General features: G+C 42.6%; 4 protein-coding genes and 1 long non-coding RNA gene across 6 annotated transcripts in view; 4 read left to right on the top strand and 1 right to left on the bottom strand.

Moving 5' to 3' along the window:
• The first annotated feature begins 1673 nt into the window (after positions 1 to 1673).
• Positions 1674 to 3569, top strand: LOC117897894. Its single transcript, XR_004649116.1, has 3 exons — positions 1674 to 1886; positions 2413 to 2639; positions 2754 to 3569. It is a non-coding gene; the product is annotated as an uncharacterized LOC117897894 (long non-coding RNA).
• Positions 3570 to 3674: 105 nt separating this feature from the next.
• Positions 3675 to 5701, bottom strand: LOC117897893. The gene is made up of 7 exons (XM_034806971.1): positions 5627 to 5701; positions 5230 to 5366; positions 5026 to 5164; positions 4841 to 4970; positions 4689 to 4783; positions 4205 to 4441; positions 3675 to 4144 (listed from the first exon to the last, which is right to left on the bottom strand). Exons 2-7 carry the CDS (start codon positions 5298 to 5300, stop codon positions 4043 to 4045), a joined length of 774 nt encoding a protein of 257 aa, XP_034662862.1. The 5' UTR covers positions 5301 to 5366; positions 5627 to 5701; the 3' UTR covers positions 3675 to 4042.
• A 292-nt stretch (positions 5702 to 5993) lies between these two features.
• On the top strand, positions 5994 to 8401 carry LOC117897655 (serine/threonine-protein kinase ULK3). Of its 2 annotated transcripts, XM_034806636.1 has the most exons (7): positions 5994 to 6158; positions 6246 to 6394; positions 6460 to 6684; positions 6742 to 7472; positions 7532 to 7716; positions 7775 to 7861; positions 8274 to 8401. In XM_034806636.1, the coding sequence occupies exons 1-7, from the start codon at positions 6072 to 6074 to the stop codon at positions 8370 to 8372; spliced, it is 1563 nt and encodes a 520-aa protein (XP_034662527.1). In that variant the 5' UTR covers positions 5994 to 6071; the 3' UTR covers positions 8373 to 8401. The 2 variants fall into 2 exon arrangements, with proteins under 2 accessions (XP_034662527.1, XP_034662528.1); XM_034806637.1 differs by having other exon boundaries at positions 5995 to 6158; positions 7775 to 8384.
• A 135-nt stretch (positions 8402 to 8536) lies between these two features.
• LOC117897656 (chymotrypsin-2) lies at positions 8537 to 9532 on the top strand. The gene is made up of 3 exons (XM_034806638.1): positions 8537 to 8697; positions 8760 to 9122; positions 9188 to 9532. The coding sequence occupies exons 1-3, from the start codon at positions 8551 to 8553 to the stop codon at positions 9488 to 9490; spliced, it is 813 nt and encodes a 270-aa protein (XP_034662529.1). The 5' UTR covers positions 8537 to 8550; the 3' UTR covers positions 9491 to 9532.
• A 720-nt stretch (positions 9533 to 10252) lies between these two features.
• LOC117897885 overlaps positions 10253 to 16394 on the top strand; it is a 29679-nt gene continuing 23537 nt past the window's right edge. Inside the window, 3 exon segments of the mRNA XM_034806962.1 lie at positions 10253 to 10355; positions 12175 to 12800; positions 12802 to 12825. Of these exon segments, the coding sequence (XP_034662853.1) occupies positions 12444 to 12800; positions 12802 to 12825 (381 nt within the window). The 5' untranslated portion in view covers positions 10253 to 10355; positions 12175 to 12443.

Genomic DNA, 16394 nt, shown 5'->3' with positions numbered 1-16394 from the left:
ATGAGTGCAAAGTGCACAGGCAGCAGAGCAGAATAGAGCGAACAGTATAAGTACAATAAGAGCAGCAGACACAAAAGACCCATGCAGCGAAGAGAGCGAAAGAGGAGGGCAAAGTGTATGTGACTGTCATATGACTCTCGCTGCGAGCTCAATAAATGGAAAAATCATAGTAAATTTAGCTTGATGTGCATTTTCCCCAAATACGTGTAGTATAGTACGCCTTACTGGCATTTGTGATTTTTATAAAAATTTTAAATTGGGCGACGACACAATTTCAAAGACGCCATATTGTTCGCTAGCTGCGAGAGCAAGAAATTAACAGTGACAGAGAGGGAGCAGAAAGGGAGAGAGTGTGCGAGAGCAGTGAGCAATTGGAAGCAACTGTTGTTGTCGTCTATGGACATTGTCATTGTGTTTGTTGCTGCGTCATCAGTGCAAACTGCGCACTTTGTTGAAAAATAAATGTTACTAATGTTAACCCCTGTGCGTTGGCCATACTTATGTTGTAACGATTCCGCATTAACATTAACAGCCAATTGCATTTTAATTGCTTTGATTTCCCTTACAATTGAAATAACAGAGGCAAATTGTGAAATTTGTCTGTTGTCTCCGTTTCTCTGCTGTGGTGGGCTGTGGTGAATTTAGCAGGTTAACATTTACGTTGGCCTGCAATTTGTTAATATATACCCTATACAAGAGTATATATATTTCGTATTCAACTGTGCAGTGTACTTGTATGTATACATGATTAAAAAATATGTTTATCTCTGCAAATGTATCCAAATTATTGTTTGGTAACAACATACATATGTATGTATGTACATATGGCTGATCTATGGAGTGTTATTCCATATCAAGGGATTTGTAGGGCATCGCAAGTATCGACATGTTCCGTTTGAGCTCTTTCGTACTCTCTGATCACTCGCAAAACAAATGCAAAGGCAATGTGAGGCTAAAATACGTTTAATTAGAGGTCATAGGATCCAAATGTGATCATTTTTGATTGTTCCTACAGCATTATCTATAATCTGTCGACCGAATCCAGTTTTCTCAATGGTAGATACTTCAACGGAAGTTTCTGGTCTTACGACATGCGCTCTGCACTAACCTTGCGGCCGACGACTTTTTTGGTTGATAAAAATAATAACAAATTGAAATTCCAGCCATATACATACATACATACACACATACATACATACATAAGAGCGCAAAGCTAACGAACTCCGTGGAAACCCTGTGCGGGGGTTCCAGCAAGGCTACGAAAGAGCTACGAAAATTATGCGAGACGTAAAATAAGAGGAACAAAAAGTTAAAGTCGCAGAGCGTTAAAAATAAAATATCAGACACGCAACAGCGACGCCAGCGAAGGTAACGTCGGCAGCGACCGCGCTGGCAGTGTTTTCTATAGAAAACGAAAATTATTTCCTGTTTTTAGCAATAGCAACAATTGCGCTGTCAGCGTCGCAGCTAGCGTTGATGGTGAGGTGGGAAAATACATACAAACACACGTATTGCCCTGCAGCCAGAGATAACAGAAAAAGTTGGGAAAAAGTCACGTCAATCAAGGTGTATTCAGGCAAGGTGCGACTCCAGATAGAGAGCCCCCATGACAGTTGTCTATTTTGCTTCCATTGCGTCTTTAAAAAGAGTGACGAAAAATAGGCAACTCCCACTCAATACAAAGGCACCTTGCTCTGCACTTCTCTCCATACATATGTGTGTGGGGGTGGCATAACATGGCGTGGTGAATAGCCTTAACAATCAGCAGGGGCGGGAGGGAGAGGTTGATACAGAGGCAACCGTTGCATAGTGCCCCGTTGGAAATGACGCAGTGCAAAAGACAAAGGTGGCACAAACAATGCGTAGAAGAGCTGATTGATAACAAGGTGCGTCCTACAAAATGTACCATGTATGTAATACGGAGCAGGGGAAGCTACAGCAAAGGGTGAATTTTCACATGCATTCATTTCTACATACATACATATGTGTACATATGGATGCTAGATTGGTACAAGGTTGAGTGTGAGAGCGAGTGCATTGTACAGCCATATGGGGAAAAGGACCATAAATTGAGCATGTGGAAGCAAATCCGACAAGGTGAAAGAGGAACAGACTAAAGCTTTGTGTATATGTTTTAGACGCACTCACTCTATCTCGCTAACAATTTTTGTTTATCCCAAGGTGTGTCTATAATTCCCAAACACACAAACAATTTTGCAACTTCAACACTATGTTATGTTACGTGGCGAAGTTTCCATATACATGTACATATGTACATACATACATACATATGTACATATGTATGTAAGTATCATTTATCATAAAGAGCGCTCCGTAAAAATACCTCACCCTACACTAATACACTTTGGGTTTATCCCATTTTGCTTTGGTGCATTCAACCTGTGGGGAGAGGAACGGGACGACAGGTGCACGACAAGAACATTTACCGTTTGCGGTGTGATCAACAGCTGTGTGAGTGACAGAGCAAGGGGCAGAGTGAGAGTGCGAGAGTGTAACCTCAGGACTTGGAGACAACGCAATTTGTTGAACTTTAATGCGTAGCAATCCCCCCCAGCTCTTGTTTGCTTGGTTTGCAGGGGGGTTGGTTGGTTGCTTCTTCCTGATTCCTGATGTTGATGGTAAGTCAATGGCGCATGCAACAAATTGCGTTCTACAGCCGAGACAGAGAGAGGAACAAAGAGTCTCCCTCTCCCCTCTAGTTTTGCTAGATTATGACGTAGTTTGTTTTCCAGCTGAATCCCAATTGCAATTGTTTAAATTAACCCAGTGGGATGCGATGCCCTCACCCCCCTGCTGATGATAGAGTGAAACCTGAATGCGCCATCATTAGCAGCAGGCCGTGAAAGTATTGCAGTCGTGTGGGGTTAAGGAGGGAGGAAACTCCGGTTAACCGATGCACCACCAACAACACCCCTCTATAGGAAGAGTCGTCGTCGGCGTCGTCATGATTAACAAAAACAGTTGATTGAACTTTGTTTGGCCTCCACACACGCATCCACACATCTACAAGTTCCATCGCGTTTGCTCGCGTCTGTAGCTGTGGCCGTGTCGCCTGTGCTCTTGAACTGCCCCACTTTGCCCACGTTTGTGTGGGGCTCATAATATATTTTCGGGTGTTAATGACCAGTAAATGCGTTCGCTTCGCACATTGCACACTCATGGAAAGTCCAGCAGCAAATGTGTTTCAAAGATTGTTCCTTGGAAGTCAAATACAATGGAAGTTCATCCAAGTGATTGACAGGGAAGCCCCAAAAGCAGGATCTGCTCTTCTCTGAATTCACAGCGGTTAACTTTTGAGTAGCCTTTGCACCACTGTGACTTGTATTGGCTTAATGAATCATCATGATTTGAGATGAATTACTTTTCAATGGTGGGCGTATGGTAAACGCCCTGATAATTGTTCCATAAGTAAACTGTGATCATCTCTGTGTAAGCAGAGTGTGGAATCTTAGATCTGTTAAGTCTGTGCCATAAATTCCCTATTGGCCTCACTGTGCCTCATCACAGAATGAGATGTATTGCTTTTTAAGGGTGGGCGTATGGTCAACGCCCGGAAAATGGCCACTCGAACGTCCAAGATCCATCATTAACCAAACTAATTTATGTTTGTATTTTGTTTTGTATAATTGCTTGTCTCTTAGTACTTTAAATACAAATATAGCTACTATTCGGATTGTACACATAATACATATGTATGTATATAAAAACACGATATGTTGTCATACATAAAGGCAGAGAGATTCTTTAACAATATAAAAAAACATTAGAGAACACACAGATACAGATGCACGGTTGGACGGATTAAAACTTAATAACTATTCATGCAGATTCGCGTATAAAATTTGTGGTTTTCGATAGACGCATCTTTAAGGCACTATACTGGTGGATGGAATGCACACTCGTTTAAATATTTGTTGGTTCGTGGATAGAAAGCGCACCGGGGGTGTAGACTGATGCAGCTTTTGGACGGTCTGGTTTGTGCAATTTCGTTGTGATTAATCCCATAAAGAGAATACGATTACTAGCCAACGGGCATTGTGGAGACGGTGCTGTGAGGAGTTGTGGGGCGTGAGCCAGCGAGCGAATTAGCTGTAGAGGCATGCAGCGAGGCCATTGTACCCATCTGCAACAAGAAATAATCATTATATATATGCTGAATGTGTTTATTAACAAAGAAACTTGCGCGTAAATGAGCCAGATCCTCCAATTTGGTGAGATCCACCAGTTCCAAGAACAGCGAATAGACCACGGCCCAGCCATAGATGGAGAACAGACAGAAGATGCTCCACAGCATCACCATTATCACATTGTAGGCAAAGTACAAATCATTGACAATGGCAAAGAAGATCAGCGCCAGGGCACGCCAGACGGTGAAAACAGCAAAGGTCCACAGCCAGGGCATCACCTTCCGCTCGTATTCCTGACAAGTGAGAGAAATCAGATGGCGATTACTGTATAAACAAACCAGGAAATGCAGCCAATTGGTTGTGGGGATAGGGGAAAAAGTGCTAAATTTCTTGATTCATGATTGTGCTGGATGCATTTGTTACCCGTTTGCTTAGTAAACGTTTCTGTGCTCCCAGTTCTTCTTGCTTTCGGGCAATGAGAAATGTAAATGAAATCCATGCAAATGTTTTATAGCACCACCATCAAAACCCAAAACTTACCTTGCGGAGTGCCACGCACAGCAGCACGCTTGTCACAAAGTTAATTAACGCCATGATCAGGGAGAACAGAGCGAACACAATCAACATGTTGCGCACTAAAAGGAATTTAAAGTTATTTGTGTGTTAAAATGGGTTTCCTAATGATTCCATACCATGCTTATTTCCCACATAGACAAACTCATAGGATATGATATAGTAGCCGTAATGTGTGGACCCAGGCGCGGCCATGGCATAGCAGTAGATATCAAAGATGCTCGAGGCAATGGTAAACAGTGAAAGGAACTGCAACGAACAGGAGATTAATACACGGATTAAGGGCTCAGTATTAAGGTCTTACAATGGCAAACAGGCCAATGAGCATGGCACCCTTTTGTATATCAATATACTGATTGTTCTTGAGCAGCGGTCGCTGGTACCAGGGTATCCTTACAGACCTAGTCGAACGCGACATCTTGGAATGAAGATTTGTCGAGGATCTACAGGAATATGCAACAGGCAAGTTAATAACCAATAATAAGAGCATTATCTATACAAAACATACCTTCCCGTGGCATGGGAGTACACCGAGGGATTGGAGCGATATGTGGAGGGCGTTTTCCTGCCGTAATTCATCTTGAAGCCTTGCAAGTGACGTCACGTAGTGCAGAAGTAGTTAACGGTTAACAGTCTATAAAATAACTGGAGGAGAACGTTAATAAAGCAGAAGTTAGCAACAGATTTTAAACATTGCGATGGTCTGCAGGGCGTGTTTGCTTAATTTGTTATTTTGGGTGTGTCGCCCCAATGCACGCCCCAAGCTTGGCTTGAAATCGAGAAACTTTAAACGCCAAATTCACAAGATTGACAAACACTTATGCACCAGCTGTAACTACAGGGCTGTTGCAACACCTGGTATCTTCATGTTGTGCACATTTTTATGCATCCTTGCATTTATTTACCTTAAAAAAATCAAAGAATTAGTTGTTTTCAGTGCGACCGCGGACTCATCGACAAAATATACCGCATGATACTCAGAAATATACCAACATATACCTTTTAATTTTCAAAAAATACCGTAAATATACCGTGGAAGAAATGCAACTTAGCCCACGCAAGCCCCTCTATTACAACAGATAATACAACCAAGCAACAAGTTTTTAAATGACGTAACGTAACATTTCCTTTCCATTCTCATTTAAGTAAAGTAGAAGGATATATTCAAAAAAATATATTAGCAATATTATTTTCCGTGGTTTAACTCAATGTGTTAACTCTGTTCAAATGCAGGGGGATTAAGTGGGTTAAGTTACTCTTTTCATCGTTATCCACACTGCTTGACTACCAAGAAACAAACAAACAATTATTGTGCAGCGAACAACAAATGAATTAAATGACCACATCCACATGTCACTGCCGCGCATCACGGACTATGATATACTCGAGAAACTTGGAGTGGGCAGCTATGCATCCGTCTACAAAGCGCGCCACAAAGTGGGTCACATACACAAAACACACACACGCGCAAATACTTTTCGTTCAATTAGCTGATTCAAATTTACAACATTTAACCATTTGCAGAAGCAGCGCACTTATCACGCCATCAAGTATGTGGAAATGTCATCGCTATCGCAAACCTCGCGGGAGAATCTAATAACGGAAATACGCCTCCTAAGGGACCTCAAACACAAGTACATTGTTACGTTGCAGGATTTCTTCTGGGACGATAAGTATGTATATGAGTGGATAACATTCACATAATACCGTTACTCATGCTGATAACTCTTCGTTTCAGGAACATTTACATTGTGTTAGAGTACTGCAATGCCGGCAACCTGTCTGCTTTTATACGCACCAAGAAGGCCCTGCCGGAGACCACCTGCCGCTACTTTCTGCGCCAGTTGGCCGCCGCCGTGCAGTATATGCGGGCCAATGATGTGTCCCACTTTGACCTGAAGCCCCAGAACCTTCTCCTCACACGAGGATCCAACAATGTCTCTCTTAAAGTAGCTGACTTTGGGTAACCAAACGGAAAACCATGCCAAAAGATTGTTCCAACTCTTATCTCTCTCCTTAGATTTGCCCAGCACTTGAAGCTGGGCGAGATCAATCAGCAGTTGAAGGGATCACCGCTGTACATGGCCCCGGAGATTGTGCGCAAGCATCAGTACGATGCCAAGGCGGATCTCTGGAGCATTGGCGTGATCCTGTACGAGTGCCTGTTCGGCAAGGCGCCATATTGCTCGCGGACCATTGAGGAGCTGCTGCTGAAGATACGCAACGCCGAACCCATCACACTGCCACCAAATGCTCGCATCAGCAACGAGTGTCACGATCTCTTGCGACGCCTGCTCGCCCACGAGCCAACGGCACGCATTTCCTTTGCGGATTTCTTTGCGCATCCGTTTCTAGATCTCAAGACGTTTCCCACGGAGCAGACGCTGAAGAAGGCCATCGATCTGGTCACCCAGGCGTGTGAATACGATGAGAAGCACAACTACAAGGAGGCTTATTATTTGTACTGCAGCGCGCTGCAATATTTTGTGCCGCTGATCACGGAGGAGTCGGATGCCCCCAAGCGGCAGGCCCTGCGCAACCGAGCTCTGACCTACATGAAGCGCGCCGAGGAGATCAAGAACTGCATAATCGAGGATGAGTACAAACAGCTGGCAATGCGGCAACAGAAGGCAGCTGCCGCTGCATTAGCAGCCGGTCATTCCACAGAGGCTCCCCACACCGCAGCGCCACAGCCCAGTGGTTCGCGTGTAACGGAAATGCTGGAGCCAGATGCGCGCTACAAGCAGCTATGTATGCCGAGGAACAGAAGAATTGTTGGACTTATAATTAATGTTTCGATACCATTTCAGTTGCCTTGTCGAACTCTAGTCCGTCCCTGAAAACCGGCCTAGAAATCGGACGCAAGGGAGAGCTCTATCTGTACGAGCGGAAGCTGGACGCAGCTCTGGAGTCGTATACCTCAGCGCTGGGCATTCTGGTGCCTTTCGTGAACAATGAACCAAAGGGAGAACGTCGCAATCTATTATTGCAACAGGTATGATAAGTAATTTAATTAATGCTGCGTTATAAGGCTCATTTTTGCCTTCTTTTAGTTGGAGTTTTGGATGAAGGAGGCGGAGAGCATCAAGAGTATATTGAGCGCCAAGAACTTGGATGAGGAGGAACAGAAGTTGTCCACGGTACGCAGCTGCAGCATACAGTAGTAGTAACAAAAAAAAAGACAAAACAAAAATAGAAATGATGAGCAATTTTTCGGCGCCTGGTGCGCACTTGTTAGAGTATTTTTGTAGACCGATGTTAGAGGTACATCGCATAGACACGTAGCCTTCTTATATACAGAGATATATCTATAATAGATTTGCTTTCTATGTACAACAGAACCACAGCAGCTTTTTGTAACGCTTCCCCAAACAAAACTATTTTCCAGTATTTGAATTGTATGTACAAATAATGACGAAGTTCCATTACGGAACAGCGGTATTAGCCTTAACATTGATGGCCTTCCTCTCTTTTAACAATTGTAATTGTTTTGTTTTCTTTCGTTTTTTTAAATGTTGTTAAGTTTTGTATCCGACAATTTTTTATTTTAAGCTCAACATCAAGAGAACCAACACATTCCACGGAAGGTCAAATCCCCCAAAACTATACCTTATTTTGTTCATTGTTCTTAATTTGATTAAAATTGTTTAATTGATAACCGAACAAAGCGTCGTTTGATGTCACTGAAGATACTCGTACCGGCGGCGATAGCCGGACGACTTCGCTCGCCTCTAATCTGGGATCATAAACAATCATAATCAGTGCGCAGTCCGATATTGGCAGTGGCCAAGACGCTCTATATAAGCGTGTGGCCAAGTGGCGAGGGAACATGTTCTGCTCTATCATGTTGTCGCATAAAGATCTTTCGCTGGCAGCGCTTGTACTGTTGGCCATTGTTGGCTTGGGCCAGGCGGCGCCCCCTAATGGTCGTGTGGTCAATGGCACGGACTCTAGCATCGAGGCCTATCCCTTTGTGGTAAGGTGTACGAATGATGAATTACGGATAAACAGTTCTTACGGCTGTGTTTTAACTCCCAGATATCGCTGCGTGGTCCAACCGGTTCGCATTCCTGCGGTGGCTCCATCGTCTCTCAGCAGTTTGCCGTGACTGCCGCTCATTGCACTGCCGGTCGCACTCCGGACCAGCTGTCGGTGCAGTATGGAGTGGTCAAAATCAATTCAGCGGGTCCCAATGTCGTCGGAGTGATGAAGATCATCCAGCATGAATTGTACAATCCCTACAATAACTATGCCAACGATATTTCGCTGCTGATGGTGAAGGTGCCGTTCGTCTTCGATTATATTACTGTGGCGCCCGTGAAGCTGCCAGAGCTTGGCTTTGCCACTCCTCAGACGGAAAATGGCGGTGAGGGTGTGCTCATTGGTTGGGGTCTAAATGCGGTAGGTTTTGAGCTTCTCAGGACTCTCCACAGCAAGCCCTAATAATTATTTTGATATCCCTTCAGACTGGCGGCACCATCCAGACCACACTCCAGGAGGTTAACCTGAAAGTCTACTCGGATGAGGAATGCACCACTCGTCATAAGGGAGCCACGGATCCCCGCTACCACATTTGCGGCGGTGTCGATGAGGGTGGCATGGGACAGTGCAGCGGCGACTCGGGTGGTCCTCTCCTCTATGGTGGCATGCAGGTGGGCATCGTTTCGTGGAGCATCAAGCCCTGCACTGTGGCCCCCTACCCGGGTGTCTACTGTAAGGTTGCCCAGTACGTTGACTGGATTAAAAAGAGCCAAATCATATTGGCATAGTTACGGAAACTCCAACCAATAAATTCTATAGACATATCTCTCCCAAGTGCCCCATAAATCATTGGATTGGGGTCCACTGACATTGCTCGTGGCGGTTGATAAGCCAATCGGATTTTTTATTTCAATATTGAAAGCAAATAAGGAATAAATAATGGGATTTCCCAAGTGCACGCCGTGACAGGTTTGGTTGCATTTTGCTTGAAATCTGAAGAGAAGTGAGAACAGTTCAGGAGAGCGATGCATTTTGGTGGGAACAGTCTAAGGCCTTTGCTGAAAAGCAGTTGGAACTGCTTCATTCTCAAGCAGTACAAAACAGTGGATTTGAATGCGTTGGGGGATAAAGCAGTGTAACGGGCAGTCTGGCCCAGCAGTGACTCTCAAACTGTAATAAACTGGAAAGTGCTTAGAACTGTCTCTTAATTTCTTTCATATTTCTAGTCGTTTTATAGACTTGTATCTTTATTTTCTTTTCATAACTTTCAATTGTTTTTTAATTTCAAACCCTTATCAAAGATAAATCCGTTTTCTTTCTTAAATGTAATAATTTTTAGATAAATGTGTAGCACTCCACACACTTAAATAATACATTTCTAACAGAATTATCCCTTCAATGCCGCCGATTCTCAAACTGTACCACCAAAAATGCAGAATAAAACTGTTTGAGCAGCATTGCTCACCTGGACCAATACGAAGGCAACGCGAAGCTGCCGCAAAACCCGAGCATCGGCATCGTCATGCCTTTTGTGGCACGGTTCTTTTTTCCTCTGCTTTCAGCCGCTGCAGTCAACATTTTCAACTCTGACGAAACGCACGGTTAGACGGACTCAGCAAAAATCAGTTGGAAATCAAATATTTTTGAGAAATGGTCAGTGAATGTGTTCAAAAACTGAAGAGTGAACAAAGAAATAAACGTTAAAAACATGCAAAATGTGTTTAACAATTAACATTTGAAGCATTTCAAAGCAAAAGATGAAACTTATAAACTGTATTTTAAAATATGGAACAGAAACATTTTTTCAACAATAAATAGAATGTGAAACATTTAAAAAATGTGTTTAAAATAGTTGAAATATATGTAAAACATTCATGAAAGAAAAAGAGGACTTGAAAAAACTTTTTGTTTTGAATAAAAAACTAAAGAGTGAACTGAAGCTAAAACTAGTGAAATATTTCTGAAAACGCAGAGAATATCCACGAAACATTTGTGAAATATCCACGAAAACATGAAAAATATATCCAAAATATAGCCGAAACATTTCTGAACCTTCAATAAGAAAAAGAAACACTTGTTTTTTTTTTTTTTGGAAAATCCCAGCGGAGAGATCTAGTCAATGTTGGTGTTTTTGTGTGGTCACACTGTACCATTGAGAATGCAAAAATGAGAAAAATATATTTCATTTTGATGAGAAGAGCAGAATGCGAGAGGCCATCCATCGCCCATTATGATGGACCATTGCATTCATTCGTTTAATTAAAAGCACAAAATAAAAAGAACTGAAATGACTCGTTAATTGGCTGTTGCTCGGGGCAACATGGTGTATGCGTGATACTTTGTCTAGAATTTCGAAATAGCAAAAACACAGAGCACGAATTGATCCCGTGCTCCTCCGTGTGGCACACAGGCATCATCCATATTTCACCGAATCAAATCAAAGCCGAAAGTAGGCAGCCAAAAGGTGCGAGGTGGCAGTAATACGATTTTGGGTCGCCCCCGCCGTACTTTTCCGTGTATTTTCTGGATATTTCGTGGAAAACACTCAACACAGAAATCGCATAGAAGAACTTTTAGCCATCCCTCAGTGCCACACCGCAGCCCTAGCAGCCCCTCTCTCTCTCTCTCTCTCTCTCTCTCTCAGAGACACGCATTTAACTAACAACAAAAGCAATTTGAAAACAATTTTTTGAGTTTTGAGAAAAACGTGCAGCCGTGTGTGGTCGTGGCATCCATGCATATGGCTTTTGGGCCTGGCTCCATAGCTTCCCCAGCAGCCCAACAAAGGGCGTGGCAGCATTTGGCAATTTGTAACATTTCTTTGCTGCCAGGGAGCCCAGCCGCTCTGGGTACAACAAAAGGGGGTCTGACGCTGGGTGCAAGCCACAAAAGCTGCTTACGCATCGACAGCTTTTGTGATTTAAGTCCATGACTTCCATAGAAGGAGCTTCATAACACTTTCTCGCAAGATTTCTGATTAGTTTTCCAGAGAAAGAGCAGTTCTAGATCTGCACTTATATGAAGAACATGCCACTAAAGATTGGATCATGATTCAGCATACGAAATTGTCTCAGTTCAGAGAGAGAGAGGAATTGCAACATAATTTGATTGAAACTTTAAATAGATTAATTTCCATTCTACGGAAATTGCCAAGTCCGTTCACTGACAGGTAAATGTTCTCGTAACAGAAAATCTCTTTCAATTATATTGACACAACCAAAGAGATTAATATCAGTTGATTCTTGGAAATTCAGTCTTATCCATTCCAAGTACCAACTCACTGCTAAGCTATTTTTATTGTTAAAGTTTGCATAACAGAATTCCAAGAATTTGAGAACTGTTACGTACTGAGCCACTGCTGGTGTTTGCTTTCATCTCCATCATGTGCACTTTTCCTTTAAAGATCAACCTTCATTTGCAGTAAATTTTTTTTCAAAACACACACAAAACAACCAACATTGACCTTTGGCAGGAGCTGGTGATAAACAACACGGAAGGAAAGCCATCAAAGTTACAAGCAGACGAAAGCCAAGTGTAGTACATTCTACATTGTACATTCAAGTATTAATCAAGTAACCACAAGAGAAACAAAAGCTGCCGAAAAAAGCAAAAAGAAAACGAAGCAACTGCAATTTCAGAGAGTGCACGCATACTGTTTGTCACTCCGTCAGTCTGCCCGTCGACTCCTCCTTTGTGTGCGGTGTGTGTGAGTGTGTTTTGTGTTAAAGGTCAGAAACTCATATGAAAATGTCGCGCTCTAACCAAAAAGCAATGTCAACAAATGCCGTCGACGGCGAGGACATGGCCTCGTCCATGCATCCTGCATCCTCAGTACTCGTTGCCCCATCAGCATCTGCCTCTGCTTCGATGTCCAGCAGCAGCCTGACGGGTGGCACACCTCTGTTTAGGGCCAGTCGGGCCACGGTGGTCGCTGCCCTACTGGTGGCCATTGTTTTGTGCAGCGGCAGCTTGGGAGTCGCCGACGGCCTCAAGTGCCACATGTGCGGCCAGTACAACGAGGGCGTGGGCTCCATCACGCCCTGCACCAACTACACCAAAGACATTGCCCATCTCTATCTGAAGGAGTGCACCAAAAAAAAAAAAGAGCGAGAAATATTGTGTGGTAAGTGGGATCTACCCTATATTGTAGGTTTCTTTTTCGCGCAGATTCCCCAGCAAAGTCCAAGGTCCGCTCCGTCGTTCGGCAATCGAACAGAAATTGAACCGTTGCATTCATTTATTTATACACTCATTCATTTCGCTTCATTGCTGCTCATTGTTGTCATTGTCCGGGCTGTAAAAAGACCACCGATTCGGGCAAACAGTCGTACCACCATCCCTCCATTGAAGGTTTCCGCTCCTTCCACCAATGATGACTTCTCGAGTTGATGTTTCCCTTTTATTGTTCTTGCCATGTTGTTTGTTTGTGTTATCTCCGTATTGGCCATATATATTCGTTGGCTGTTTTCCTGTTGTCCCATTGTCCCGAAATGAAGATAGATGGCGTATAAAAACAAAGTGAATGATTTGCTTTAGTAACAGTATCTATAAAGAGAGGGCAAAAGTAAAGTATTTTCCTAAAAGCAGCTGCTAAAAGCCTATAAATTAGAAAGAAGGGGTGAAGTCTTTACTTGGAAAGAGTGCGTAAAAGAAGTACTTGGAAAAGGAGAGTACCGTATTCATTTTTCACTAAATAAACTCCAAAATTTATGCGTATTCATTTCAAATGGATTTTTTTGCAAGTCAACAGCCTACCGCTTACATCCAGGAATTTCTAGAAAATTAAGCAAAGAAATGTACAACTCTTATCAGCAAACATTTACCCCTTGGCTTCACTAATTGCTTCACTAATTAATATCGGCTAATGGGCTTCAAGGGAGCTTAAGGGTTGAGCTCATTGTCCATGTAAATCCATTGCCTATACGCGCCGTGCGGAAATTACAAATACGCAATGCTGGTGTAAGACAACCGTGGCACAGCCTCATTGTGGTTACACGAACTTGCAACAATCACGCAACTGTCAACCCGTCCTATCTTTCACTACCCCAGCCGTACAGCCATCCATCGTACCACCAAGAAAAGACAAACTAATGGCAACTGCCTGCGCTGGCAATTTCAATTAGTTTTGCGGTCGCATTTGGTTTTTCCCCCCCCCAACGATCTCTGGTATGTGGCATGGAGTACGTGTGCCGACTTGATTGTGGGCATGGCAGCCCAATTGTGCGCATAAATTGCGGCATATTGTATGCACTCGATTCTCCAGTGTATCTGCTGTATCCATATCCGAGTGTCTGTGTGCGTTTGGGAGGAGCACTTAACGAATTGCATCAACGCAGGAGCACACAGTAGGAGCCAGACCTGGCGGAGGAGCTGCTTTGGGAGCCCTCCGGTTTGCGCTCTGGCAATCATTAAATATTTAACACCTACTTGCCATGCACAGCTGCCATCTGCCTGCCGAATGCAGCTCCTTATCCTCACTCCTCCAACCTCAATGGAGGAGGAGCCCATAAATTGTTATTTTCTGCGGTGCTCGATGGGAACACGTCCCGCTCATTTCAACAGCCACGCTCGTAACGCCCCCGTCTCTTGGGAATAATTTAGTTAGCAAGGTTTTTCTCTTGGAAAACAGTATCTGTTCTTGGAAATCAACACATATCACAAGTCGACGAATTCTTTTTTTGGCCACTCCAGAAATTTTGGCAAGGTATTTATAAAAAGTTTTAGAAACTTTGGATATCTGTTGGATGTTTTCGCATCGAAAAGTGGTGTTTAAAATATGCAGTTTCCATTTTGGTTTATTTGCTCTCATTAAAATAAATATTCATTAAATTGTTCACTCTTTTTCCATCCAGGAGAACAGGATTTTTTGCACGCATGGGAAAACTTAATTTAGTTTCAATTGGCAGCAAGTGAGAATAAATTTAAGAAATTTATACATCGTTGCGGCATTGGCTTTGTGCACCTCAAAAGTGTGTCCTTACTAGCAATTTTGTATTCCAATTTATATAAATATTTTATGCGAATAATTTGCCATATTTTGACCTTTTTTTATATAATGTGGAATGCTTAACCATAATTGTGTTATTCAATATGTTTATACGAACATTTATTGGAAAATTATAGAAAATTGTGTGTGAAAATATGGCAAAAATTAAGCTGGAATTTTGAAATGAAGCTTTGGCTCTTGTGAGTAATTTTATTTGTGCATTTTATACGAGAATTTATGAATTTATGCACTATGCTCTTTTGTTTTCCACAATCATTTTAATAAACTGCAAAGAGGTTGCTTCCATAAAAAAAATTGTGATTTAAATACCCGAGCTGAACGACCACATGGATATGTCATGGCTCAAAGTAAAATATGAAAGAACTTGCCTTCAAAATTGTTATATATACAAATTTATTGACATTGTAAAGTAAAATGGTGACTTGACTTCGAAAAGGGCTTCGAACCAATGAAATGAGAAGGTCAGACCATTATTTTTCTGCTAAATGTAGCTGAAATTTTTACAAGAAAAATACAAAAGGAGTCCGTCAAGGCTCAAGTATTTCTATTTAATTTTAATCTTTCTGTCTTTACATTTACCTTTTTTGTTTCCTTTCTTGGCGTTGCCCGTCTGCTGATAATTGCCATTCATTTTGTTATTAACAGCTTCACAGACACTTAATTAACGGCATAATTTATGCCAAGCCGCGAGACTAAAGTGCCCCAGAATGCCGACATGGTAATGCTGATGTTGATGATGATGTTGATGAGGCTGCTCTCCAGCGAACGCCCCCGAAAAGTGGGCAGGACAAGTAAAACATGCTGCAACACCCGACAACACAGAGAGGAAAACAACTTTTGTTTAAATATTAACCGGCAGAATAAAGACTGCTTCTACGGCTTCTCCTGGTCGTCCTGCTCCTCCATCATCTATAGATGTCTGACATAAAAGCTAAACTGTTTCCTTCGTTTTATTGTAGTTTTGTGTGGGGCAGTTGTTGTCTTGACTGCTTGACCTGATGTCGTCTCGTTCTTGGCCAAGTAGTTGGTGTTTTTCTTCCCCAAAAAAAGTTACAGAGCCGTGGCGCCGCACCGTCTGCCGTGAATCGTCTTATATATATTTATGAGTTAAATTTATATTCAAATTAGTTGGGTAACCAGCTTTTGGAAGGTGCCCAGAGAGGGGGGATGTGTGTGGTGCGAGTAGTGTAACATCATTGAATGAATGCATAATTCATAATTTCAATAATGAGTGCTCCAGGGCAACAAAACTCTGCTATTCATGGGGCATAATCTACATCTTGAAAACAATGGCTGTGGCTCGACCATTGTTTGAGCTTCGGCTCAAGTACGTAAACAAATACCGCATGTGTGTATGTGTTTAACCCTTGACCTCATGGATAACAAAAAAAGAATGGCATGTGGCGGGGATAGTCAGAGAGGCACTGGCACAGCCACAGCCAACGCCTGGGCACGTAATTAATTTTTGTTGTTCTGTTTTGTTTTTATTTGCAATTTTCCCACAAGGCAACGCTTCATTACCCTTGAACAAAAATGGGAGACAAGGGTGCTAAAGCACTGATGGATACCCCTAAGTGCGAACTATCTGCAATTTGGAAATATGCTAATGCTGATCTTGGATGTATAAAGAGTAGATGCAATGAAAATGAGTTCATAATATAATTTTGTAGTGCTGTAATTTGTCA

Source organism: Drosophila subobscura, chromosome O (genome assembly GCF_008121235.1).
Source record: "Drosophila subobscura isolate 14011-0131.10 chromosome O, UCBerk_Dsub_1.0, whole genome shotgun sequence".
Lineage (NCBI taxonomy): Eukaryota > Metazoa > Arthropoda > Insecta > Diptera > Drosophilidae > Drosophila > Drosophila subobscura.
This window is presented reverse-complemented; position numbering and strand designations above follow the sequence as displayed.